The 26199-nt window shown below is 41.1% G+C and overlaps 1 protein-coding gene across 2 annotated transcripts in view; it reads right to left on the reverse strand.

Moving 5' to 3' along the window:
• cds1 (CDP-diacylglycerol synthase (phosphatidate cytidylyltransferase) 1) overlaps positions 1-25981 on the reverse strand; it is a 108993-nt gene extending 83012 nt beyond the window's left edge. Inside the window, exon 1 of one of the 2 annotated variants that reach the window (XM_063042198.1) lies at positions 25694-25981. In XM_063042198.1, the coding sequence (XP_062898268.1) occupies positions 25694-25750 (57 nt within the window). In that variant the 5' untranslated portion in view covers positions 25751-25981. The remainder of the gene's footprint in view (positions 1-25693) is intronic. The other variant, XM_063042197.1, reaches the window with a different exon arrangement.
• Positions 25982-26199: the final 218 nt, after the last annotated feature.

The raw sequence follows: 26199 nt of genomic DNA on the forward strand, positions 1-26199 counted from the left end.
GATTTAATAGCTCATCTGAAATATAGCAGAATTTTAGTATTTAAAAATAAAGCAATATCAGCCCAGATTTTTCAATAAACTACTTGGAGTGAATCTTGAACCTATATATAGCTGATCTGCAGATTAGTATTATTCCTTTACAATACAGGTGTCCCCCTCACTTTTCGAACGTTCGCTTTACGAAACCTCACTGTTACGAAAGACCTACATTAGTACCCTATTTTCACTTTCAGAAGGTGTTTTCACTGTTACAAAAAAAAATTTCAGCACATGATAAAAGGCAGCGCGCCCCGAGCAGCCGCCCTCCCCCGAATTCTCGTCGGCATTGCTGAAACACGAGCCTGTGAGCAGCCGTTTGCAAGATGAGTTCTATGGTATCGGAAAAGTCTGAAAGATCTCGTAAGGGTGTTACGCTTACGGTAAAACTAGACATAATTAAGGGTGTTATGCTTACGGTAAAACTAGACATAACTAAGTGTGGTCTCACCAAGGCCTTGTACAACTGCAGTAGTACCTCCCTGCTCCTGTACTCGAATCCTCTCGCTATAAATGCCAGCATACCATTTGCCTTTTTCACCGCCTGCTGCACCTGCATGCCCACCTTCAATGACTGGTGTATAATAACACCTAGGTCTCGTTGCACCTCCCCTTTTCCTAATCGGCCACCATTCAGATAAAAAAAAATAGGAAAACAGATTATTATCTGAATGGTGGCCGATTAGGAAAAGGGGAGGTGCAACGAGACCTGGGTGTCATTATACACCAGTCATTGAAAGTGGGCATGCAGGTACAGCAGGCCGTGAAAAAGGCAAATGGTATGCTGGCATTTATAGCGAGAGGATTCGAGTACAGGAGCAGGGAGGTACTACTGCAGTTGTACAAGGCCTTGGTGAGACCACACTTGGAGTATTGTGTGCAGTTTTGGTCCGCTAATCTGAGGAAAGACATCCTTGCCATAGAGGGAGTACAAAGAAGGTTCACCAGATTGATTCCTGGGATGGCAGGACTTTCATATGAAGAAAGACTGGATGAACTGGGCTTGTACTCGTTGGAATTCAGAAGATTAAGGGGGGGATCTGATTGAAACGTATAAAATCCTAAAGGGATTGGACAGGCTACATGCAGGAAGATTGTTCCCGATGTTGGGGAAGTCCAGAACGAGGGGTCACAGTTTGAGGATAAAGGGGAAGCCTTTTAGGACTGATATTAGGAAAAACTTCTTCACAAAGAGAGTGGTGAATCTGTGGAATTCTCTGCCATTAGGAAACAGTTGGGGCCAGTTCATTGGCTATATTTAAGAGGGAGTTAGATATGGCCCTTGTGGCTACGGGGATCAGGGGGTATGGAGGGAAGGCTGGTGCAGGGTTCTGAGTTGGATGATCAGCCATGATCATAATAAATGGTGGTGCAGGCTCGAAGGGCCGAATGGCTTACTCCTGCACCTATTTTCTATGTTTCTATGTTTCTATGTTTTGATCGCGGTGAACAAGTAAGGACAAAGTGAGTTTGGCTTGTGGAAGTTGATGAAGATGATGTTGAAGAGGTTTCGGCATCCCATCACCAAGAACTGACAGATGAAGAGCTGATGCAATTGGAAGAAAAAAGGATAACAATTGAAACCGAATGAGTAATGATAAAGTACGACCTTAATTTTGAAAGTGTACATCGGTTTAGGGGATATTTGCAGGATGGTTTGAGTCCTTATTAAAGAACTGTGTGATAGAAAAATACGCGAGGCTCAGCAGTCAAGCAAGCCTTCCACATCAGCCACAGCAGATGATGAACCTTGACCTTTGACATCGAGGTGGGCAGAGATAGGAGAAGATGAGCTGTCTGCTCTAATAGAAACAGGCGACGAGATGACACCCCAGTGTCCCACCAACCCAACCCCCAGGCCACGGACAGATACCGATTCGCGGAAAATGCAAAGGTAGCTGGGAGGCACACGGCACATCTTTAAGATAAAAGCCAAAATAAACATGCTAATTACTTAGGTGCCGCCGACACGTAAATGTCGGCCCAGATCAGAGACGACGCAATCGGAAATCGGCATTGATCTGGGCCGACAATTACGGGCGGCACCTAATTAATTAGCATGTCTGTTTTGGCTTTTTTCTTAAAGATGTGCTGTGTACCTCCTGGCTACCGCTGGACCCTTGCGTTCTTCACGGCAATGTATCGCTCAGCGGCCTGGAGGGTGGGGGGGGGGGCCACTGCACCACCCAAACTCCGACGACTCAGTCTAACACACCATCATCAGTCTGCTCGGCGCTGTCCCAGTTCCCGTAAGTAATACTACACTGTACATACATTATTTCTACTTGATATCGGCTGTGTGTTTTTACATGTTATTTGCTATGATTTGGCAGCTTCATAGCTTAAAGGTTACTGGAGAGCGCTTGCGCATTTTTGCCAACAGTGCTTGCGTGAGATTTTCTGCTGACGGCGCTTGCATGAGATTTTCGTTACGGAGAACAGTTCAGTAATGATTGTGGAAAAGTATTTCTACTTTACATAGGCTGTGTATTTATCATATCATTCCTGCTTTTACCATATGTTACTGTTATTTTAGGTTTTATGTGTTATTTGGCATGATTTGGTAGGTTATTTCTGGGTCTGCGAACGCTCACAAAATTTTCCCATATAAATAAATGGTAATTGCTTCTTCGCTTTACGACATTTCAGCTTACGAACCGTTTCATAGGAACGCTCTACCTTCGGATGGCGGGGGAAACCTGTATTCCCACCCTTCAAAAACATGACTCTGTGAACGGCAATACCTAGGGAAGAATGCTGACTTGGTATGTAACGCACCAGGGAAGAGGATGCTTTCAAAAAAGAAAAAAAAAAATCAAAGATTACCCCAGTATCTACTTTCTTCATATTGAATGGACTCAACAAACAACTTAACTGACTTTAAAAGAAATTGCACAAAGTGGCCAATTGACTCAGTGGCTTATTTAGAACTGCCACCAACCACCAAGATTTTAAATTGAAAGTTCTGATATTACAATCTTCAAATGTTACTGGTACTATACTAGCCAATAAGATAACATTTTTATAAGCAAGATATCAAAGCAAATAATCAAGATTAAATTGCCTGGAAAAACACTATTTTAAATGTGAGAAACCACCCTGGTTTCCTTGTCTGCGCAAGTCTAGGGAAGACAACCTCTGGCCCCATTAGATTGAGGTACGCTTGATCCCACACCAAACCTCAGTTTGTGTGGATGCTGTGTCATTTGCTACCCTATTACAAACTAATGCCACGGAATAACAGACAATACACTGTATACAATTAAAGGAATTATATTTATGAATCTTAACTGAAGTATTAGTAAAGAATAACCAAAAAAGGGGTCAATTCTAATTAAACAGTCAAATGTGCACAAGTTGGAGCTCATCTTGAACTTCTGTCACTCATGCACCGGGCCCTCGGTAAACGTGAAAGCACACACCATCTTCCAAATGTCGCTTGCAATCCATCTTGAAGAGACGGGTCTACCACCGAATCATGTGCTACGACTGGTTCTCCCCAGCATCTTCTCTCTTCATCTCCTCTCGAATAAAAGCCCCAAGCCCAACCTTATTGTCCAAAACCAAAACCTCCCGTTAATTAGATGGCACACATTCCACATCATCCCTCATCTTCAACAATAACCTAAACAGGCTGACAGCAGAACAGCAGTTCTTACAGAGCTGCTAAATGAAATACTTACAGCGTAACAGCAGAGATGTGAACTAGAGTATACAAGTGAAAACCGTTGTATTTATTATCTATACAGCAATGCAGGTAGCCGAAAGGTCAAGTTGTAGATAAATCTTAGGACTAGAAGAAACTCACAAAATATTAACTCCAAATACTTTGTCCTCTCCTCTGTTTTCATCTCCATTGCACCTAGTTTTCTTCAGACTCTGACTCTTTAATGTTTAATGGCTAATAAGAAGTTGGCCAGATCTAGCCTATTCTTGTCATCAATACATTTAAATCTTGATTAAACTGTCTAAAGCCTAAGCCAGCACAGTAGTTTTGAAGCAACTGTAAATTCTCCTCATTGGCTATCCATATCTGGAGTAAGGATCTCCTAATAAAGATCCCATTATGTTTGAAAATATATGCATTTCCACTAGATTCCTCAAGTAATAAAACACACAAGCAGGTGCGTCAAAGCAAAGCAAGAACAGTGTTAGATGTCTTTGATCTGCAGCATTAATTTTATTGCTCTTTCTACAGAGGATTCCAGACCAGCTGAACGCTTCCAGCATTTTCTGTTTTTATTTCAGATTTTCAGTATCTGCAATTTTATATTTCATTTGGCTTCCTCAGGTAATTGGTAACAAAATCTCCCTATTTAGAATAAGCAACACATATAAAAATTGCTGGTGAACACAGCAGGCCAGGCAGCATCTATGGGAAGAGGTACAGTCGACGTTTCGGACCGAGACCCTTCTTTCAGTTAGTCCTGACGAAGGATCTCGGTCCGAAACGTCGACTGTACCTCTTCCTATAGATGCTGCCTGACCTGCTGCATTCACCAGCATTTTGTGTGTGTTGCTTGAAATTCCAGCATCTGCAGATTTTTTCGTGTTTGCACTATTTAGAATAAGCTTTTCTTTCACGCCTCCTGTACCTACGGTTTGCATGTTCAAAATACATGTTTAGATGACCTATACTTTGATAATTTACTATTATTTCCTATTTATTAATTGTATCGGCAGGATATGATTCCAGTGCAAGAATGGGCTGTATGTCATTACCAAGCTAACCACTGGCAATGCCTGCCTTCCCAACAACACAGCTGTTTAAGATGCAGAGCGCAACCGGCATCTAAACAACTGAACCAGTACGACAAAGATTAGGTGCCCCATTCACACCTTGTCCTCATTTGGACTTTGATCGCTTACTGTATTACAGCTTTTGACCTCATACAAGTTTCTTAAAAAATGTATTCAATTGAACCTAAAATATTAAAAATATGAAAATATTTTAATGTTAATATTCTTAATTTGTTCAACTAAAATAATTACAACACATATCTCTTGTTCAACATCCCCATTTGTCCACCATCCAACCCTAGTGTAAAGCTTAAAGGCTAAATGTAAAATACATCCAGTTCCACATAGGGCTTACACAATTGTAAGTGAGGGTATATCAAATTGACTAGGGAGAAGGATAAGTGGGGAAAAACCAAACACTAAAACTCATGAAAGACATGAGGCAGTACTGGGAACTCAGTAGATGCAAGTTAAAATGCAGTTCATTGATGGAAGCAAAACCAAGCCACACGTTATGTAACACAAAGATAAATAGATTAAAACAAAGTAACTGTGACTGACAGACTGCTGTTTATTAAAACTATGAAGTACATCTTTTCATGAGACAATGGTATCACAATTGAAACAGGGTAGAAATGAACCAAATTTCAGACCAAGGACTTTTAGAAAAGGATATTCAACATTACAGAAAATAAACTAGTAAAAAAAAGTAGGTACAACAGGAAAGAAAACTGCTAAAAGCCAAAAAAAACAAAGATTAAAGAATTAAAGAACACTCAAAAATAATAATGTAAAAAGTAACTTAAAAATAAAAATGGAGTTCAAACAATAGGCATAAATTTAACAAGGTGCAGTATTACCAGGAATGGGTGTGTGTTAACTGCACATTGTGATTTTTCATTTTTTATGATCACCCAATAAAACTGTCATCATGTCCTAACCTCATCCTTGAGAAACATAACGTTTACAAATAATGACAATCTTAGCTAAGTCTTTTCATCGAAGATCACCATTTTCTCCTGTTAAAAGCTTAAATTCTATCATTTGGAAGCTAAAACTGTTAAAATTAGCACAATATTTCAGGTAAAATTTGGCCAGTACAACACAGTTTACATTTCTATTTCTTTAATTTACAGTAGAAAGTGACTTTTGTAAATTGGTTTGTTGATAAGGTATTGTATTTACTGTGTGTCATTATGGATTACTTTCAAATTGAAGATGTAGTGCAATCAATGCCTGTGATTATATTGCAGTAACAAGACTGAATGGGTAAATATAGCAATGTATAATTTGGGAATTAATGCAGCAAAATACTGTATATTAAGCAAAAGGAAGCCAGCGGCCTATAAAACGATGACAATTTGAAGGACAAATTAAATCAATAGGTGAACACAGTTGTGTTTGCTGTGAAGCTTCAAGCTTTTAAGTTATTAACAAGATGTTTTTCCATGACAGTCTGGGAAAAAGGCAACACTCAAAAAGATCTAAAAGATGTAAATATAAAACATTACCTAAAAGGGCAAAACAGTCAAAAAAAGGTTTGATTTGAGATTCTTAAAACATAAAGTTTACATTAGTTTTCAGTGAGTTGAACGGTACTAATCAGAATGTAAATACAGAAACTAAAAGCAATGTATATTGTCAGCTTCTCTATTCAACCATGCAGATTTCAAGATTTTAGAAAGTTACAGCTCCATAATTAATCAAGCTATGTACAACTTTATATTTGCATAAGATGAAGTGTTTCAGTCTCAGACTGTGTTTCGACTGAATGGCAAAGCGCAAATCCAAATGCAAACTTCAATAAAAGAATCAAGATAATATAATAAGCACATAGACAGACAGCTGTCTGCCATTGGTTTAATACTTGGCTGGATTGCATACATGTGTGTAACCTGGAACTATCATAACAAAATGAAATGCTCTTACAGCTACTTATATTTTTAAAGGCTTAAGTCATAAACTAAAACTACAGCATTAGCCATCTGATTGTTTTTGAAATTCCTTTATTCTACTAAATTTTCTCCTGTTTATTTTGCAAGAAACTATTTACAACCTTACCAGGATTCTACTGCTACCCAAAGGAATTGAGTTCCTTCAATCCTGATATCTAATTCTTCTATTAATTTTCAAAGTCAGTCTCATTCAAATTTAGAACCTCAATCAGATATTCTACTAATAAATGCCCAACAATGAATTCAATTGCCAAAGTCTCACTATTCCTAAAATACTCCTCCTAAAGAAATCTTGTTTACTTGTTCCTTCTTAGTTTGCTAAACCCATTTCCAAGCCATCTCCTGTGTACTTAAATATTTATCTTACCATTTCTTACCCAAAAATCTAGTCACTATGTACCAATACAGTTTAACAATATGTTTTCTTGCAGCCTTCCAATTATATAATGTATAGGCATTCGTATTTCAGGTAACCAGATAATCGATAAAATATGAACGCATAACCATGTTTGGCTTTACTTGTTTTTTTAGCGAAGTCTGCAATTTAGATTCTTCCCATCTAATGGCCTTTGAACAAACAATTGCAATAAATAAAAGGGTGCAGCATACCACAGTATATTATGTACTCCAATTTTCTGTGTCATACTATACTACCAGATTAAACATGGTTTTACATATTTTTTTCTTTCACCAGATAATTTGACTTTAGCATAGATGCAAAGGCAGCAATATTAAAAGGAAACGATGCAGGGAATCACTTAAAGCTTATGTTTCAAGATGATGAGCTGCACATCTCATATCATAAGTGATGTGATCAACGATGAAGAATTTTCTAGACCTCAAGAACAAAATTATAAACCTTGTTCATCTGTAAATAATCTGCATTATTAACAATGCAGCTACCAAGGATAAGTTTCCAAATTTCTGATTACAATTACCAAGCAAAACCATATTTTAAGTATGAAGGGAACAATTTTTTGAAGACATCCAAATTGTAATTAAAAACTTAATGTTGACAAGTGACATTCAAAGGAGGAATGGAATTACTGTACATATGTCATTACTGACCAGCTAAGCAATAGATTCTTTTTAAATTCATTTAGTCAGTATTTGGGTATCACCAGCAATGTCACCATTTATTAATCCGACTGATCATCATCTTAACTGCTAATCAGGAATGCATTTTGTGAAGGACACATACTTTAAGGAACAGAATATGTACATTTTCAACAAGTTTAATGAAATGGATGCATTTTCAAACAAAATGTTGCCAAGGACAAATAAATGTAGGGTTTGAATGGATTGGATTTTTGATCAGATAAGTGAAAGTTAACACCAAGTTAAAAATGGGATAGTAACTGAGCATAAATAATATTTACAATGTTAATTGACATGGGAAATGGAAGAGTAAATTGTCAGTGAGTAATGGAAATGTAATCAATTACAATGCTAAAGGTAAAATAAGCAAAACTGAAAAATAAGATACAGCTTCAGGCTTAATTGCAACAGCAAATCCATGAGATAGTTTTGGCTTAGTCAAGAAAGTGCAAAGGAGAGTGTATCGGTGCTAGCTGAACATTTGGTTCAGTCTTAAGTACCAAAGGAGTTCAAAATTTCTTCATTACTTGCTGAAGGTTAGAGCAGTTTGTTTTTTGGAACCAGTTAGTAGTGCAGAAAATAACCTATAGATAAAAAGTTTGATAAAGTTTAAATTGATAATGTTCCAAAAATTACAGGAGCACAGGCAAGGACCGGAAACAGGTCAAACTACTAGTCCGCTATCTAAATTGAATGTAGAATTCGACGAGGAAATAAAGTTATCTATTGATATGACGAAAAAAAAACTGGTCTAAGCACAGGCAAAATAAATGTGTTTTTTTGGGGGGGGGAATAAAATGCTATTTTGAACAATTAAAATTCAAAACAAAATATCATTAACAAACCAAAATCATAGACAGCATTAGTTTCATACAATACTCAGTTTAAGATTTTATTATAAAAATATGAACTTCAGGCTCCAGTATTTTATGATGGCAGGATAATTAAAAAGCTTAGTATACAAATCATTGCACTTACTGTACTTGTCAAATAAATATGCCCCTGTATACAACTCACAGCGACCTTTGATTAATGACCTTAGCCATAAAGATACTCTGTGTACCTCTGTATCATTACATAATCTCCTTGTCTTATACCCAAGACTCTTTTTGTTAATGAGAAGTAATCCGAGAATTTATAGGATGGTGAGCCTCACATCAATAGTAGAGAAATTACTGGAGAAGATTCTTTAGGGATAGGATTTATTCACATTTCAAAAAGCATAGTTTATTGGGACAGTCAGCATGGCTTTGTGCAGTGCAGGCTTTCAAAGCAGATTGTCACCTCCTCAAAAAAAAAAATCAAAGATGATTGATGTGGGTAGAGCAGTAGATGTTGCATAAAGGAGACATTAGTATAACTATCGACAAGGTCTGCCATGTTAGACTGATCCAGAAGATTAAGCTATCCACTGGCACTTGGTGGACTGGATTCTAAATTGTTTAGAACATAGAAGACAGAGGATAGTGTTGGAGGGGTGTTATTCTAACTGGAAATCTGGGCCCAGTGGTGTTCTGCTGGGATGAGGGCAGAGGCCTCTCTTGTTTGATAAGGGAATTGAGTGGAAAGGTATATGAGCTGATTAGTATGTTTGCAAATGACACAAAACCTGGTAGAGCTGTAGATAGTGAAGAAGCTTGTCAAAGGACTTAGATCGGATGCAGATCTGGGAGGAGAAATGGCAGATGGAGTTCAATCCAGGCAAGCATGATGTGTAACATTTGGGAAGTTAAATGCGAGGGGAAAGTATATAGTAAATGGCACAATCCTTTCGGAGCACTGCTGTACAGAAGGATCTTATGGTCCAAGTCCTTAGCTCCCTGAAAGTGGTAACACAAGTGCCATATGGCATGTTTGCTCTCATCAGTCCAGGAGTTGAGTCTGAGAGATTGAAAATTATGTTGCAGCTGTGTAAGGCTCTGATTAGGCCACGTTTGGAGTATCATGTACAGTTCTGGTCAGCTCATTGCAGGAAGGGTATGGATACCTTGGATAGGTTTGGAGAAGATGTTTCCCAGGATACTGCTAGACTAAAGAGTATTAGCTACAGGGAGGTTGGACAAACTTGGATTGTGTCCTCTATTGTGCCAGAGTTTATAATACTGCTTTGAGGTGAGAGGGGGAATGTCTAAAGGGCATGTGTGGGAAAAACTTACCCCTCCACATGACTCCACAGAAAGCGCAGCCAGAGATGGCAGATGCAGATAGAATTGTGACATTTAAGAGGGAATTACACAGGCACATAACAGTGTAAGAAATGGAAGAATACTGAGACAGATATGAACTTACAGATAGACAGGTTTAATTTAAATTGATATCATGGTCAATGGAGACATCATGAGACCAAAAGGACTTCTTCCTGTTTGTACTGTTCTACACTCAGTAGCCACTTTATTAGGTATCTCCTGTGGCCACCGAATGTATGTTCATGGTCTTCTGCTGCTGTAGCCCAAACACTTCAAAATTCAATATACTGTGCATTTGGAGATGATCTTCTGCACATGATATGAATTGAATTGACTTTATTTCTTACGTCCTTCACACAGATGAGGAGTAAAAATCTTTACGTCTGTCTGAACGTGCAAATTATAGTAATTTGTAATAAATAGTACCTACAGCAAGATATACAACAGAACAGTCAATATTGTATTGGCGTGTTAATCAGTCTGATGGCCTGGTGAAAGAAGCTGTCCTGGAACCTGTTGGTCCTGGCTTTAATGCTGTGGTACAGTTTCCCAGATGGTAGCAGCTGGAACAGTTTGTGGTTGGGGTGACTCAGGTCCCCACTGATCCTTCGGGCCCTTTTTACACATCTGTCGCTGTAAATGTCTGAATAGAGGAAAGTTCACATCCACAGATGCACTGGGCTGTCCACACCACTCTCTGCAGGGTCCTGTGACTGAGGGAAGTGCAGTTCCCATACCAGGCAGTAATACAGCCAATCAGGATGCTCTCAATTGTGCCCACTGAGAAAATCCTTAGGAGAAAATCCCAGGTGCGCCGAGCTGCAGCTCCTAAGGGACCGTGTTAGGGAACTGGAGCTGCAGCTCGATGAACTTCGTCCGGTCAGGGAGACTGAGGAGTTGATAGAGAGGAGTTACAGGCAGGTGGTCACACTGGGGCCACGGGAGGCAGACAAGTGGGTCACGGTTAGGAGGGGGAAGAGGAAGAGTCAGGTACTAGAGAGTACCCCAGTGGCTGTGCCCCTTGACAATAAGTACTCCTGTTTGAGTACTGTTGGGGGGGGACAGCTTACCTGGGGGAAGCAACAGTAGCTGTGCCTCTGGCACAGAGTCCGGTCCTGTAGCTCAGAAGGGTAGGGAAAGAAAGAGGAGGGCAGTAGTATTAGGGGACTTGATAGTTAGGGGGTCAGATAGGCGATTCTGCGGACGCAGTCAGGAGACCCGTATGGTAGTTTGCCTCCCTGGTGCCAGGGTCCAGGATATTTCTCATCGCGTCCAAGATATCCTGAAGTGGGAGGGTGAGGAGCCAGAGGTTGTGGTACATATAGGTATCAATGACATAGGTAGGAAAAGGGAAGAGGTTCTGAAAGGAGAATATAGGGAGTTAGGAAGGGAGTTGAGAAAAAGGACCGCAAAGGTAGTAATCTCGGGATTACTGCCTGTGCCACGCGACAGTGAGAGTAGGAATGCAATGAGGTGGAGGATAAATGCGTGGCTGAGGGATTGGAGCAGGGGCCAGGGATTCACATTTCTGGATCATTGGGACCTCTTTTAGCGCAGGTGTGACCTGTACAAAAAGGATGGGTTGCATTTGAATCCCAGGGGGACTCATATCCTGGCGGGGAGATTTAAGAAGGCTACTGGGGAGACTTTAAACTAGAATGGTTGGGGGGGTGGGAATCAAATTGAAGAGACTAGGAGAGAGGAGGTTAGTTCACAAATAGAGAAAGCTAGTAGACTGTGTGAGGGAGGATAGGCAGGGGACAGAGAATGGGAGCACTCAGACCGAAGATGTAGGGCAGAAGGAAGAAAAAGATAACAAAGTTGTTTGCACCATTAGGGATAAGCAGAGAGCAAGAGGTGAAGAGTTTCTTAAATGCATCTACTTTAATGCTAGGAGCATTGTAAGAAAGGTGGATGAGGTTAGAGCATGGATTGATACCTGGAAATATGGTGTTGTAGCGATTAGTGAACCATGGTTGCAGGACGGTGTGATTGGCAACTAAATATTCCTGGATTCCGGAGGGGGAGATTTTGTATTGCTTATCAGAGAAAATATTACAGCGGTGCTTTGGCAGGATAGATTAGGGGACTCGTCTAGGGAGGCTATTTGGGTGGAATTGAGGAATAGGAAAGGTGTAGTAATGCTTATAGGGGTGTATTATAGCCCACCTAATGGGGAGCGAGAATTGGAGGAGTAAATTTGTAAGGAGATAGCAGATATTTGTAGTAAGCACAAGGTTGTGATTGTGGGAGATTCTAATTTTCCACACATAGACTGGGAAGCCCAATCTGTAAAAGGGCTGGATGGTTTGGAGTTTGTGAAATGTGTGCAGGATAGTTTTTTGCAGCAATACATAGAGGTACCAACTAGAGAAGAGGCAGTGTTGGATCTCCTGTTAGGGGATGAGATAGGGCAGGTGACAGAGGTTTGTGTTGGGGAGCACTTCGGGTCCAGTGATCACAATGCCATTAGTTTCAATATAATTATGGAGAAGGATAGGACTGGACCCAGGGTTGAGATTTTTGATTGGAGAAAGGCTAACTTTGAGGAGATGTGAAAGGATTTAGGAGTGGATTGGGACAATTTGTTTTATGGGAAGGATGTAACAGAGAAATGGAGGTCATTTAAAGGTGAAATTTTCAGGGTACAGAATCTTTATGTTCCTGTTAGGTTGAAAGGAAAGGTTAAAAGTTTGAAAGAGCCATGGTTTTCAAGGGATATTAGAAACTTGGTTCAGAAAAAGAGATCTACAATAAATATAGGCAGCTTGGAGTAAATGAGGTGCTCAAGGAATATAAAGAATGTAAAAAGAATCTTAAGAAAGAAATTAGAAAAGCTAAAAGAAGATGACATTGCTTTGGCAAGTAAGGTGAAAATAAATCCAAAGGGTTTCTACAGTTATAATAATAGCAAAAGGATAGTGAGGAATAAAATTGGTCCCTTAGAGAATCAGAGTGGACAGCTATGTGTGGAGCCAAAAGAGATGGGGGGAGATTTTGAACAATTTCTTTTCTTCAGTATTCATTAAGGAGAAGGATACTGAATTGTGTAAGGGAAACAAGTAGAGTAGTTATGGAAACTATGATGATTAAAGAAGAGGAAGTACTGGCGCTTTTAAGGAATATAAAAGTGCTAAGTCTCTGGGTCCTGACAGGATATTCCCTAGGACTTTGAGGGAAGTTAGTGTAGAAATAGCAGGGTCCCTGACAGAAATATTTCGAATGTCATTGGAAACGGGGATGGTGCCGGAGGATTGGCCTATTGCTCATGTCGTTCCATTGTTTAAAAAGGGCTCTAAGAGTAAACCTAGCAATTATCGGCCTGTGACTTTGACGTCAGTGGTGGGTAAATTGATGGAAATTATTCTTAGAGATGGTATATATAACTATCTGGATAGACAGGGTCTGATTAAGAACAGTCAACATGGATTTGTGTGTGGAAGGTCATGTTTGACAAATCTTACTGAATTTTTTGAAGAGGTTACTAGGAAAGTTGACAAAGGTAAAGCAGTGGATGTTGTCTATATGGACTTCAGTAAGGCCTTTGACAAGGCTCCACACGGAAGGTTAGGAAGGTTAAATCGTTAGGTATTGATATTGAAGTAGTAAAATGGATTCAGCAGTGGCTGGATGGGAGACGCCAGACAGCAGTGGTCAGATTGGAGGCTGGTGACTAGTGGTGTGCCTCAGGGATCTGTGCTGGGTCCAGTGTTGTTTGTCACATATATTAATGATCTGGATGATGGGGTGGTAAATTGGATTAGTAAGTATGCAGATGATACTAAGATAGGTGGAGTTGTGGATAACGAAGTAGGTTTTCAAAGCTTGCAGAGAGATTTAGGCCAGTTAGAAGAGTGGGCTGAAAGATGGCAGATGGAGTTTAATGTTGATAAATGTGAGGTGCTATATTTTGGTAGGGCTAATCAAAATAGGACATACTTGGTAAATGGTAGGGCACTGAAGAATGCAGTAGAACAGAGGCATCTAGGAATAATGGTGCATAGTTCCCTGAAGGTGGAATCTCATGTGGATAGGGTGGTGAAGAAAGTTTTTGGTATGCTGGCCTTTATAAATCAGAGCATTGAGTATAGGAGTTGGGATGTAATGTTAAAATTGTACAAAGCATTGGTGAGGCCAAATTTGGAGTATTGTGTACAGTTCTGGTCACCGAATTATAGGAAAGATGTCAAAAAAATTGAGAGAGTACAGAGAAGATTTACTAGAATGTTACCTGGGTTTCATCTCCTAAGTTACAGAGAAAGGTTGAACAAGTTTGGTCTTTATTCTTTGGAGCGTAGAAGGTTGAGGGGGGACTTGATAGAGGTATTTAAAATTATGAGGGGGATAGACAGAGTTGACGTGGATAGGCCTTTTCCATTGAGAGTGGGGGAGATTCAAACAAGAGGACATGAGTTGAGAGTTAAATGGCAAAAGTTTAGGGGTAACATGAGGGAGAACTACTTTACTCATGAGAGTGGTAGCTGTCTGGAACGAGCTTCCAGCAGAAGTGGTTGAGGCAGGTTCGATGTTGTATATATATATTTCTGGGGACTCATGTCGAACTTCTTCAACTGACTGAGGTGAAAGAGGCGCTGTTGTGCTTTTTTCATCACACAGCTGGTATGTACAGACCAAGTGAGGTCCTCAGTGAAGTGTATACCGAGGAACTTAAAGCTGCTCACCCCCTCAATCCCATATCCATAGATGCCAACAGGTGTGAGCTTGTCTCCGATCCTCTTGTAGTCCACAACCAGTTCCTTTGTTTTTGCAACATTGAGGGAGAGGTTGTTTTCTTGACACCACTATGTCAGGGTGATGACTTCTTCTCTGTATTATTTGAGATAAGGCCAATCAATGTAGCATCATCTGCAAATTTAATTAGCAGATTGGAGCTGTGGGTGATGACAGAGTCATGGGTACAAAGAGTAAAGGAAGGGGCTCAGGACACAGCCCTGAGGGGGCTCCTGTGTTGAAAGTCAGAGGGCAGAGGTGAGGGAACCCACCCTTACCACCTGATGGCAATTTGACAGGAAGTTCAGGATCCAGCTGCACAAGGTAGGGTGAAGGCCGAGGTCTCTGAGCTTCTTGTCAACCCTGGAGGGAATTATGTTGTTGAATACTGAATTGTAGTCCAAGAAGAGCACTCTCACATCTGGATGAGTGACTGTTGTTATGCATGGTTACTTGAGCTGTTTTCACATTCCTGTCAGCTTGAACCAGTCTGGCCATTCTCCTCTGATTTCACAAGACATTTTTTGTCCACAGAACTGATGCTCACTGGATGTTTTTCTTTTGTTTTTCGCACCATTCCCTGTAAACTCTAGCAACTGTTGTCCCAGGAGATGAGCAGTTTCTGAGATACTCAAACCACCTCATCTAACACCAACAAAGTCACTTACATCACATTTCTTCCCCATTCTGATGTTTAGTCTGAATAACACTGAACCTCTTGACTATGTCTGCATGCTTTTATTCACTGAGTTGCTACAACACGATTGGCTGATGAGATATTTGCATTAATGAGGTATACAGGTGTACCTAAGAAAGTGGTCACTGAGCGTTTGCTCCCATTCATTTTTTTTAAGCCACTGCCAATCTCTAAGTGCCCTTGAAAAGCAACCTACTTGATTGGCCACAGTTCCTCTCGTGAAGGCACTACCACAATGCCGTTAAGGAGGGATTTTCAGTAAGCACAATGCCAAGTGTGGGTAACATATCTGCAAATCATGATGGTGTGTGACAGAGGGGAATTCACAAGCGATGAATGATCTCATGCACCTGCTGCCCTTGTCCTTTCTGACAGTAGAGGTCACATATTTGGAGGAGGGGTGGTAAATGGGGAACAGGAGTAGTTTTGGATAAACAGTTAAGGCAATGGACAAGTTCTCAAGATGAGGGACCTCTTTTGACCTGGTAGTATTGAGCCTCTTGCCAATTATTGGAGCCACACTCATCCGGATGTGGAAAGCATTCAAATGTGCACCATGACTGAGGCAAGTCAAAGGATATCCAGCCCTTGACAGTTAGTTTTCCCCCCAATGTTTAGTTGAGCTTCAAAAATAACTCAAAGATAACAAGAATGAATACAAGTAGGTGGCTAGGCATGCTTTTGTTAGAGATTACTTTTATCCATTGCATTTTTGGTGTTTGTAACTTGCTACTTATCTGTCCATTTCTAAACTGACGACTAGGTCCTAATATATATAGTCATGGACTGCTTGACTTTGAGCTCTTAAAGACAGCGGAGTGAAGGGATATGGGGAGAAGGCAAGAAAAGGGTACTGATTGTGGATGATCAGCCATGATCACAGTGAATGGTGGTGCTGGCTCGAAGGGCTGAATGGCCTACTCCTGCACCATTGTCTATTGACTTGGTGAGGAGTTTAGATTAGAAATGTACTTTGAATAAGCAGCAGGCCACTTCTGAGCATATGATGGAAGGAAAGGCAGTGATGAAGCAGTAGAGTCTAGGTCATTGTGCTGAGTAACTAATATAATGATGTCCTACAGTTATGAAGATTGACCAACAATGACCATTGTCTTTTGCACAGATTGTAACACTGACTGAAGTGTTTGCCCCTTCAGCTTTGTTTTACCAAAGCACTTCTTCAAATGCTACTACAATATCAAAGGCTGTCACTCTCACCTCATTTCTGTAATTCTGCTCTTTGATCCATGTTGATTAGAAGTGACAAATTCTGGAATCAAATAGTCTCAACAAAACCAAAAATGGACATTGAAAGTAGGTTTACTGGTGAGGTAGTGCCACTTAAAAGCACCTCTAACACTTTCCACCATTTTCCTGATGACTGAGATGATTGGATATTTTTCTACATTGTCAAGTAGATACCAATGTTGCAATTGCATTGGAGAAATTTGACGCAAGGCGCAGCTGGGTCTAGATTGCAGATCATCAGCGTGGAAATTACTTGATTCATATTCCTTGCTGTGGAGTGCCTTTAACTGGTTCCGGATATTCCATGGAATGAAGCAAATTGACCGAAGACTGGTTTCTGTCATAGGTGGAAGCAGAGATTGTTCATGAGCACTCAAACAATGGTCCTACTATTGAAGATGCCTATACTAGGAGTATATTCCTCTCCCAATCTCCATTAGCCATTTAATCATCCACTTTTATTTAAACCTAGATGTGGTAGGACTCACACTTCTATGGGTTGAACTCCATCTGCCACTTCTCAGCCCACTTCTGCATCCTATCAATGTCTCTCTACAATCTTCAACAATCCTCTACACTATCCACAACACCACCAACCTTTGTGTCGTCTACAAACTTGCCAACCCACCCTTCTACTCCTACATCCAGGTCTATTAATAAAAATCAAGAAAAGTAGAGGTCCCAGAACCGATCCCTGTGGGACACCACTAGTCACAACCCTCTAATCTGAATGTACTCCCTCCACCACGACCCTCTGCTTTCGGCAGGCAAGCCAATTCTGAATCCACCTGGCCAAACTTCCCTGGATCCCATCCCTTCTGACTTTCTGAATAAGCCTACCGTGTGGAATCTTGTCAAATGCCTTACTACAATCCATATAGATCACATCCACTGCACTACCCTTATTTATATACCTAGTCACCTCCTCAAAGAACTCTATCAGGCTTGTTAGACACAATCTGCCCTTCACAAAGCCATGTTGATTGTCGCTGATCAGACCATGATTCTCTAAATGCCCATAGATTCTATCTCCAAGAATCTTTTCCAACAGCTTTCCCACCACAGACTTACTGGTCTATAATTACCCGGACTATCCCTACCACCTTTTTTGAACAAGGGAACAACATTCGCCTCCCTCCAATCCTCTGGTACCATTCCCGTGGACAACGAGGACATAAAGATGCAAACACGAGAAATTCTGCAGATGCTGGAAATTCAAGCAACACACATCAAAGTTGCTGGTGAACGCAGCAGGTCAGGCAGCATCTCTAGGAAGAGGTACAGTCGACGTTTCAGGCCGAGACCCTTCGTCAGGACAGCTGGTGAACGCAGCAGGTCAGGCAGCATCTCTAGGAAGAGGTACAGTTGACGTTTCAGGCCGAGACGTCGACTGCACCTCTTCCTAGAGATGCTGCCTGACCTGCTGCGTTCACCAGCAACTTTGATGTGAGGACATAAAGATCCTAGCCAGAGGCTCAGCAATCTCGTCCATCGCCTTGTGGAGCAACCTGGGGAATATTTCGTCAGGCCCCAGGGACTTGTACGTCCTAATGTATTTTAACAACTCGAACACCTCCTCTCCCTTAATATCAACATGCTCCAGAACATCAACTTCACTCACCGTCCTCACCGTCATCAAGTTCCCTCTCATTGGTGAATATCGAAGAGAAGTATTCATTGAGGATCTCGCTCACTTCCACAGCCTCCAGGCACATCTTCCCATCTTTATCTCTAATCTGTCCTACCGTCACTCCTGTCATCCTTTTGTTCTTCACATAATTGAAGAATGCCTTGGGGATTTCATTTACCCTACTCGCCAAGGCCTTCTCATGCCCTCTTGCTCTCTTCAGCCCCTTCTTAAGCTCCTTTCTTGCTACCCTATATTCCTCAATAGACCCATCTGATCCCTGCTTCCTAAACCTCATGTATGCTGCCTTCTTCCACCTGATTTGATTCTCCACCTCACTTGTCACCCATGGTTCCTTCACCCTACCATTCGTTATCTTCCTCACCAGGACAAATTTATCCCTAACATCCTGCAAGAGATCCCTAAACATCGACCACATGTCCATAATACATTTCCCTGCAAAAACATCCATCCCAATTCACACCCGCAAGTTTTAGCCTTATAGCCTCATAATTTGCCCTTCCCCAATTAAAAATTTTCCTGTCCTCTCTGATTCTATCCTTTTCCATGATAATGCTAAAGGCCAGGGAGCAGTGGTCACTGTCCCTCAGATGCTCACCCACTGAGAGATCTCTGACCTGACCCGGTTTGTTACCTAATACTAGATCTAGTATGGCATCCCACCTAGTCAGCCTGTCAACATACTGTGACAGGAATCCATCCTGGACACACTTAAACTCTGCCCCGTCTGAACCATTAGAACTAATCAGGTGCCAATCAATAACCCTGTTATTTTTGCACCTTTCCAAAATCTGCCTCCCAATCTGCTCTCGGTATCTCTGCTGCTACCAGGAGGCCTATAGAATACTCCCAATAGAGTAACTGCTCCCTTCCTGTTCCTGACTTCTACCCATATTGACTCAAAAGAGGATCCTGCTACATTACACACCCTTTCTGTAGCTGTAATAGTATCCCTGACCAGTAATGCCACCCCTGCTACCCCTTTCCCCCCTCTCTATCCCTTTTAAAGGACTGAAATTCAGGAATATTGAGAATCTATTCCTGCCCTGGTGCCAGCCAAGTCTCTGTAATGGCCACTACATCATAATTCCATGTATGTATCCAAGCTCTCAGTTCATCACCTTTGTTCCTGATGCTTCTTGGATTGAAGTACACGCACTTTAGCCCTTCTTCCTTACTACCTTTACACACTTTATTCTGCTTCTCTTTCCTCAAAGCCTCTTTATATGTTAGATCCGGCTTTACTCCATGCACTTCTTTCACTGCTCTATCACTCCAGGTCCAATATAATGAAACTCTGAAAGAACCTATGGAGAATTAGCATAGGCAATCTCAAATGTTATTGTTTAAAGGACCATGGGTTTCTTGCTAGGAATTATAAATCTGAGTGCTTGTACTCATGTGGTACAATCAGTCAGCTGAGAAATCGAGCAATTGCTAAAGTTAAGCTTCCATTTTGCTGTTATAAGGCAATTGAAAGGACTTTTGCTATGATAAGATGCACTTTTGATATTAGTCTACCTTCTCATGCCTTTCACCTCATTGTCAGCCTGCACTGCATTTTTTTTCTATAACTGTATCACAATGTTCCACATTGTTATTGCTTTTCCCTTGTACTACTTTGATGCACTGTTGTGATGAAATGATCTGGATGAATGGCGTGCAAAACAATGTTCTTTTTACTGTAACTCAGTACGAGTGACAATGCCAATAAAAATTAGATGATACCTGACCTGTGAAACTAATACAGGTGTCCCCCACTTTCGGACGTTCGCTTTACGAAACATCACTGTTATGTAAGACCTACATTAGTTACCTATTTTCGCTAACAGAAGGTGTTTTCACTGTTACAAAAAAAGGCAGCGTGTGGAAAAAGGCAGCGTGCACCCCGAGCAGCCGCTCTCCCCCAGATTCGGAAAGGCATTCTCGCCGGCATTGCTTAAACACGTGCCTGTGAGCAGCCGTTTGCAAGATGAGTTCTAAGGTATCGGAAAAGCCTAAAAGAGCTCGTAAGGGTGTTCCACTTAGCGTAAAACCGGACATAATTAAGCATTTCCATCGTGGTGAACAAAGTAAGGACAAAGTGAGTTTAGCTTGTGGAAGTTGATGAAGATGATGTTGAAGAGGTTTTAGCATTCCATGACCAAGAACTAATAGATGAAGAGCTGATGCAACTGGAAGAGGAAAGGATAACAATCAAAACTGAATGTTTTCAGTTTTGAAACGGACCGAAAGTGAAGTCCTCCAGGAACTGAATGTGAAGCAACTGTGTGAGATTTTTGCTGCAATGATAAAGTACAACTTTAATTTTGAAAGGGTACATCAGTGTACAAATTATCATGGTGTATATTTCAGCTGTTACGGATCAACAGATTTTCAATGGATGCCATTTTTGACATGCCAGAACTGCTCTGACTACCCATTTAGCACCCTGGTAAAGCTACACCACACAAAAGAGATTGTCCTGTGTGTGAAGACAGATGATTAAATTAGATTCAACTTTATTGTCATTGTGCCGAGTACAGATACAAAGCCAATGAAATGCATTTAGCATCTGACCAGAAATGCAAAGAATAGTGTTATTTACAAAATAACTGCGAATAAAAAAAGTGCTACAGCACGCGAATATAAAAGTACTGAGACAGTACAATATGGGGGCAATACTGCTTAGCGCTGTGATGTGAGGTTAAACAGTGTCACATCCTCAGGGAAGAAGCTCTTCCTGTGCCTGTTGGTGCAGGAGCAGAGGCTCCTGTAGCGCCTACTGGATGGGAGGAGAGTAAAAAGTCGATGGTTAGGGCGAGATGCATCCCTGATGCTTTTCGCCCTGCCCAGGCAGCGTTTATGGTAGCTATTCTCAATGGTGGGCAACTGGGTGCCGATAATCCACTGGGCAGTTTCACCACACGCTGGAGTGCTTTGCGGTCCGATACAGGACAATTGCCATATCACACTGAGATGCAGTTGGTGAGTATTCTCTCAATGGTACAGCGGTAAAAGTCCATCAGTATCCTGGGGCAGAGGTGAGCTTTCTTCATGCTCCGCAGGAAATAAAGGCACTGTTGCGCCTTTTTGATCAGTATGGAGGAGTTCAGGGGCCAGGTAAGATCCTCCGAAATGTGGACACCAAGGAATTTGAAGCTTGATACACACTCCACTACAGTTCCGTTGATGTAGAGGGGGACGTGAGCGTGACTCCTGGAATGCCTGAAGTCCACAATGATCTCCTTGGTCTTCTGGGTGTTATCATACCTCTACAACAATCATATAATGCCCATTTCTATGTCTTAATGGATGGATCACCAAAGATGAGGTTCCTATCAGTAACTAATTTAATTTGCCACCTGAAAATCATAAACACACTTCAGTGGTAATTAGAACAAATGTTTACAATATTGTCTATCTTTGTTGTGTTTAAGTAGTAACACAGCAATGACTTATATGAAATTGTTAAATTAAACATTAGCTCCTTAAAAAAAGTGAAATGGATAAAAACCTCACTTTTACAAAACCAATAATGCACCAAATTAGACTAACTGATAGCAAGCAGTTCTATAACAAAGTGCCAGCTGAGAGCTCCTTGTAACTCAACTCACTTCAGAATTCCTACATATGACTAAATGTGGAAGTCTGTAACAACAACCAAGCACTAACAAGAAGTGAAATACACTTCTTATCTGGCCGCACAGCCTCACACCAAGACTGGCTAGTACATAGACATCAACCAGTTCATTCATATACCCATAGAAAATGCAAGTAGCCAAGTAAGTAAGTGCTTTTGATTTTTTTATATATATTACAATATTTTATTGTCATTAACTAGGCCAATCTGAGATATTTAAGAACAGTTGAAAAATCTGTAGTTCAGTTGCTGCATTGAGCCTCCTGTCTCTTAGAATTTGCTCTACTTCAAGGGTCACCTTTCAGGTGCAGAGGGTCAAATTACTTAACCATGCATCTCTACACAAGAGGACAGACACAACAGAGAGTCATTCCAGGCAGCTGGCTCATTACAACCCAATTCCAGAAATAAATTAAGGCCAGGATTTCCTAAAAAAACAAGCAGCAATTTACCTGTAGTTGTATGCTAAAATATCTTCCCTACAATTATAAAATAACTTTATTTTAAGATAATGACAAATGCTCAGACTATTAGAACTGTCCTTTTGCTGATATTTCTAAATTAGTTATGGAGTAACAACTAGCATATTCCTTCTAAACCTTAGAGTTTGTATAAAACTATAAAATATTCCAGTGTTGGACTATCCCAGATTGATGGGGCCTGGGATCGCATAACCATGAGCAGAAAGCACGATGGCCAGTCAATTGGTGAGCCCAGAGTTCAGGATCCCATCATCGACTACTCCAGAGTCAATACCGAAGATCAAAGGCTAAAGGTCAGTCATTAGTCCGAACTGCAAATGTTACTCCGCTATTTAAGAAGGGTGGAAGGCAGCATAAAGGAAACTGTAAGACCTGTTAGCCTGACATCAGTGGCTGGGAAGTTGTTGGAATCGATTGTTAGGGATGAGCTACGTTGTACTTGGAGGCACATGACAAGATAGGCCAAAGCCAGCGTGGTTTCCTGAAAAGAAAATCCTGCCTGATAAACCTACTGCAATTTTTTGAGGAAATTTCAAGCAGGGTAGACAAATGAGATGCAGTAGATATGGTGCACTTGGATTTTCAGAAGGCCTTTGACAAGGTGCTGCACATGAGGCTGCTTAGCAAGATAACAGCCCATGGAATTATAGGGAAGTTACTAGCAATGGGTGGAGCACTGGCTGATTGGCAGAAAATAGAGAGTGGGAATAAAGGGATCCTATTCTGGCTGACTGCCAGTTACCAAAGGAGTTCCACAGGGGTCAGTGTTAGAACCGCTGATTTTTACGAAGTATGTCAATAATTTGGACTATAGGATTAATGGATTTGTGGCTAAATTTGCCAATGATACAAAAATAGGTGGAGGAATGGGTTGTGTTGAGGAAACAGAGAGCCTGCAGAGTGACTTAGATAGTTTAGGGGAATGGGCAAAGAAGTGGCAAATGAAATACAATGTTGGAAAGTGTATGGTCATGCACCTTGGTGGAAGAAATAAATGAGCAGACTATTATTTAGATGGGGAGAGAATTCAAAATGCAGAGATGCAAAGGGACTTGGGAGTCCTTGTGCAGGATACCCTAAAGGTTGACCTGCAGGTTGAGTCGGTGGTGCAGAAGGCCAATGCAATGTTGGCATTCATTTCTAGAGGTATAGAATATAAGAGCAGGGATATGATGTTGAGGCTCTATAAGGCACTCATGAGACCACACTTGGAGTATTGTGTGCAGTTTTGGGCTCCTTATTTTAGAAAGGATATACTGACATTGGAGAGGGTTCAGAGAAGATTCACAAGAATAATTCCAGGAATAAAATGGTTACTGTATGGGGAACGTCTGGCAGCTCTTGGGCTGTATTCCCTGGAGTTCAGGAGAACAAAGGGGGATCTCATAGAAACATTCCAAATGTTAAAAGGTGTGAACAGATTAGATATGGCAAAGTTATTTCCCATGGTAGGGGAGTCTAGGACAAGAGCCTAGACTTCAGGATTGAAGGATGTCCATTTAGAACAGAGATGCGGAGAAATTACTTTAATCAGAGGGTGGCAAATCTGTGGAATTTGTTGTCACGAATAGCTGTGGAGACCAAGTCATTGGGTGCATTTAAGGCAGAGATTGATAGGTTCTTGATTAGCCAGGGCATCAAAGGGTATGAGAAGGCAGAGAAGTTGGGATGACTGGAAGAATTGGATCAGCCCAGAATTGAATGGCGGAGCAGACTCGATGGGCCAAATGGCCTACTTCTGCTCCTGTATCTAATGGTCTTAAGTCAAAGCCTGGATTGTCTGTGTGTGTGGGAGGGGCATACTTTTGCTGTTGTTATTTTATTGCTTGTTGTATTCTGTGGTGTTATGCCAAGCATTGTGAACATGCAATATTGCCATCGGAATGTGTGTTGACACTTACAGGTTGCCTCCAGTACAATCTCGGGTGTGTTGGTTGTTAATGCAAACGATCCGTTTTACCATATAGAGTCTTAGAAAAGTACAGCACAGAAACAGACCCTTCAGCCCATCTAGTCCATGCTGAACTATTTAAACAGCCCACTCCCTGACCTGCACTGGGACCATAGTCCTCCATACCCCTACCATCCAAACTTCTCAAATGCTGAAATTGAGCTCACATGCACCATTTGCAGTGGCAGCTCGTTCCACACTCTCATGACAGTCTGAATGAAGAAGTTTCTCCTCATGTTCCCCTTAAACTTTTCACCTTTCTCCCATAACCCATGACCACAAATTGTAGTCCCAGCCAACCTCAGAGGGAAAAAAAACAGCTTGCACTTACCCTATCTATACCCCTCATAATTCTGTACATCTCTATCAAATCTTCTCTATCTTCTACATTCCAAGGAATAAATTCCTAACCTATTCAATCTTTCTGTATAAATTTGTAAGTTTCCATGTATCTGTGATAAATAAATCTGAATCTTCTACATATAAAAACATGCATATAAACATAACAAAGTCTTAATCCATGGCTTTACATTTCAAATTCTAACTCTGTACATTTGAATTTCACTGATGTATTTGCTGTTTGTTTCTTTTCTGACATTATCAATGCTGAGTAATGATGTGATGTTTCATAACTTGAAAACATTAATTTTTATTCCTAATAAGATAAAAGTGAAATATCAAATATAGGGATGTACAAGTTCACTTACGATCAGAAACTTTTTGATGAGGATTATTATGATCGGTTTTCTCCAAGTTTATGAAGTTGGAATTACAATTCTATTGAAACAAACTTCTAAAAATAAACTTCTTTATAAAATATGGTGCAGCTGTTAAGCATGATAAGTGTCATGAATTTAAACCTAGTGGCATATTGGTCACAATAGACTTCAGAGATGATTGCATTACGTCTAGTAACTTTTAAAAAGATGCAGTGCAACCGACGTTACACGAAATTAAATGCAGTAACATTCCATTAATTTGTATGAGTATTTAATGAATAATACTGACCGCTGCATTGTCTCATTCAGCAAATTAAACTATAGTTTAGAGAAATATTCTCAATAATTTGCAAAACCAAGTATTGGCAGGCGACCTTTAAACACCTTAATTTGCGAAGATTTGTGTTTTCTGCATCAGTAATTTTGTGCATTACTCTAGTTATACACCAGAGTCTGCCAAGAAAGCATTTCCTTACTACCACCTTATCAGCAACATCGGTAGGGTTTGAAGATCAGCATTATATCAGGTTTCATACCTGGTTACACACAATAATCTCATCCTACAGCTGTAATCCCATACCTTGTCGCTAAGGTTCTCTGGCTCTTTTACTGGCTTCCTCCTCCTGGGATCAGTCATTTCTCCGTTTCAGCCGATTTGCCCCCTCACTGCCAACGCGCGGCCGGTTTGCACCCCTCACTCGAAGCCGTATTTCCTCTGATTCTCCCTGTGCAGATGCCTCGGTATCAGCTGCCAACTCGCAGGTCCCAAAATAAAACACGCTCCGAATCGGAGCGGACGGCACGGGACGACGCAGGGCAAGGCGGGGCGGGGCGTCGCATCGGGCCCGCGCTCTGCTCTGCTCTCCTCTCCCGTTCTGACGCAGGCTCCAAATTGCCTGGTAACCGTGGGCGGGCTGCGCTCGAGCCCTTGCCGGTGCGGGTGAGGCCACGGCCGCGTGCACGTTCTGGGTGTCGCGGTGGCGGGCTGACCGCGTTCATTCCCCTTCCAAATCTCTCGAGTAGCATTGCTAGCTAGTCTTATGTCGGAACTAAACAAAATGCTTCGCTTGCTTTAATCAGTACCAA

Source organism: Mobula hypostoma, chromosome 3, assembly GCF_963921235.1.
Source record: "Mobula hypostoma chromosome 3, sMobHyp1.1, whole genome shotgun sequence".
NCBI classification, from domain to species: Eukaryota; Metazoa; Chordata; class Chondrichthyes; order Myliobatiformes; family Myliobatidae; genus Mobula; species Mobula hypostoma.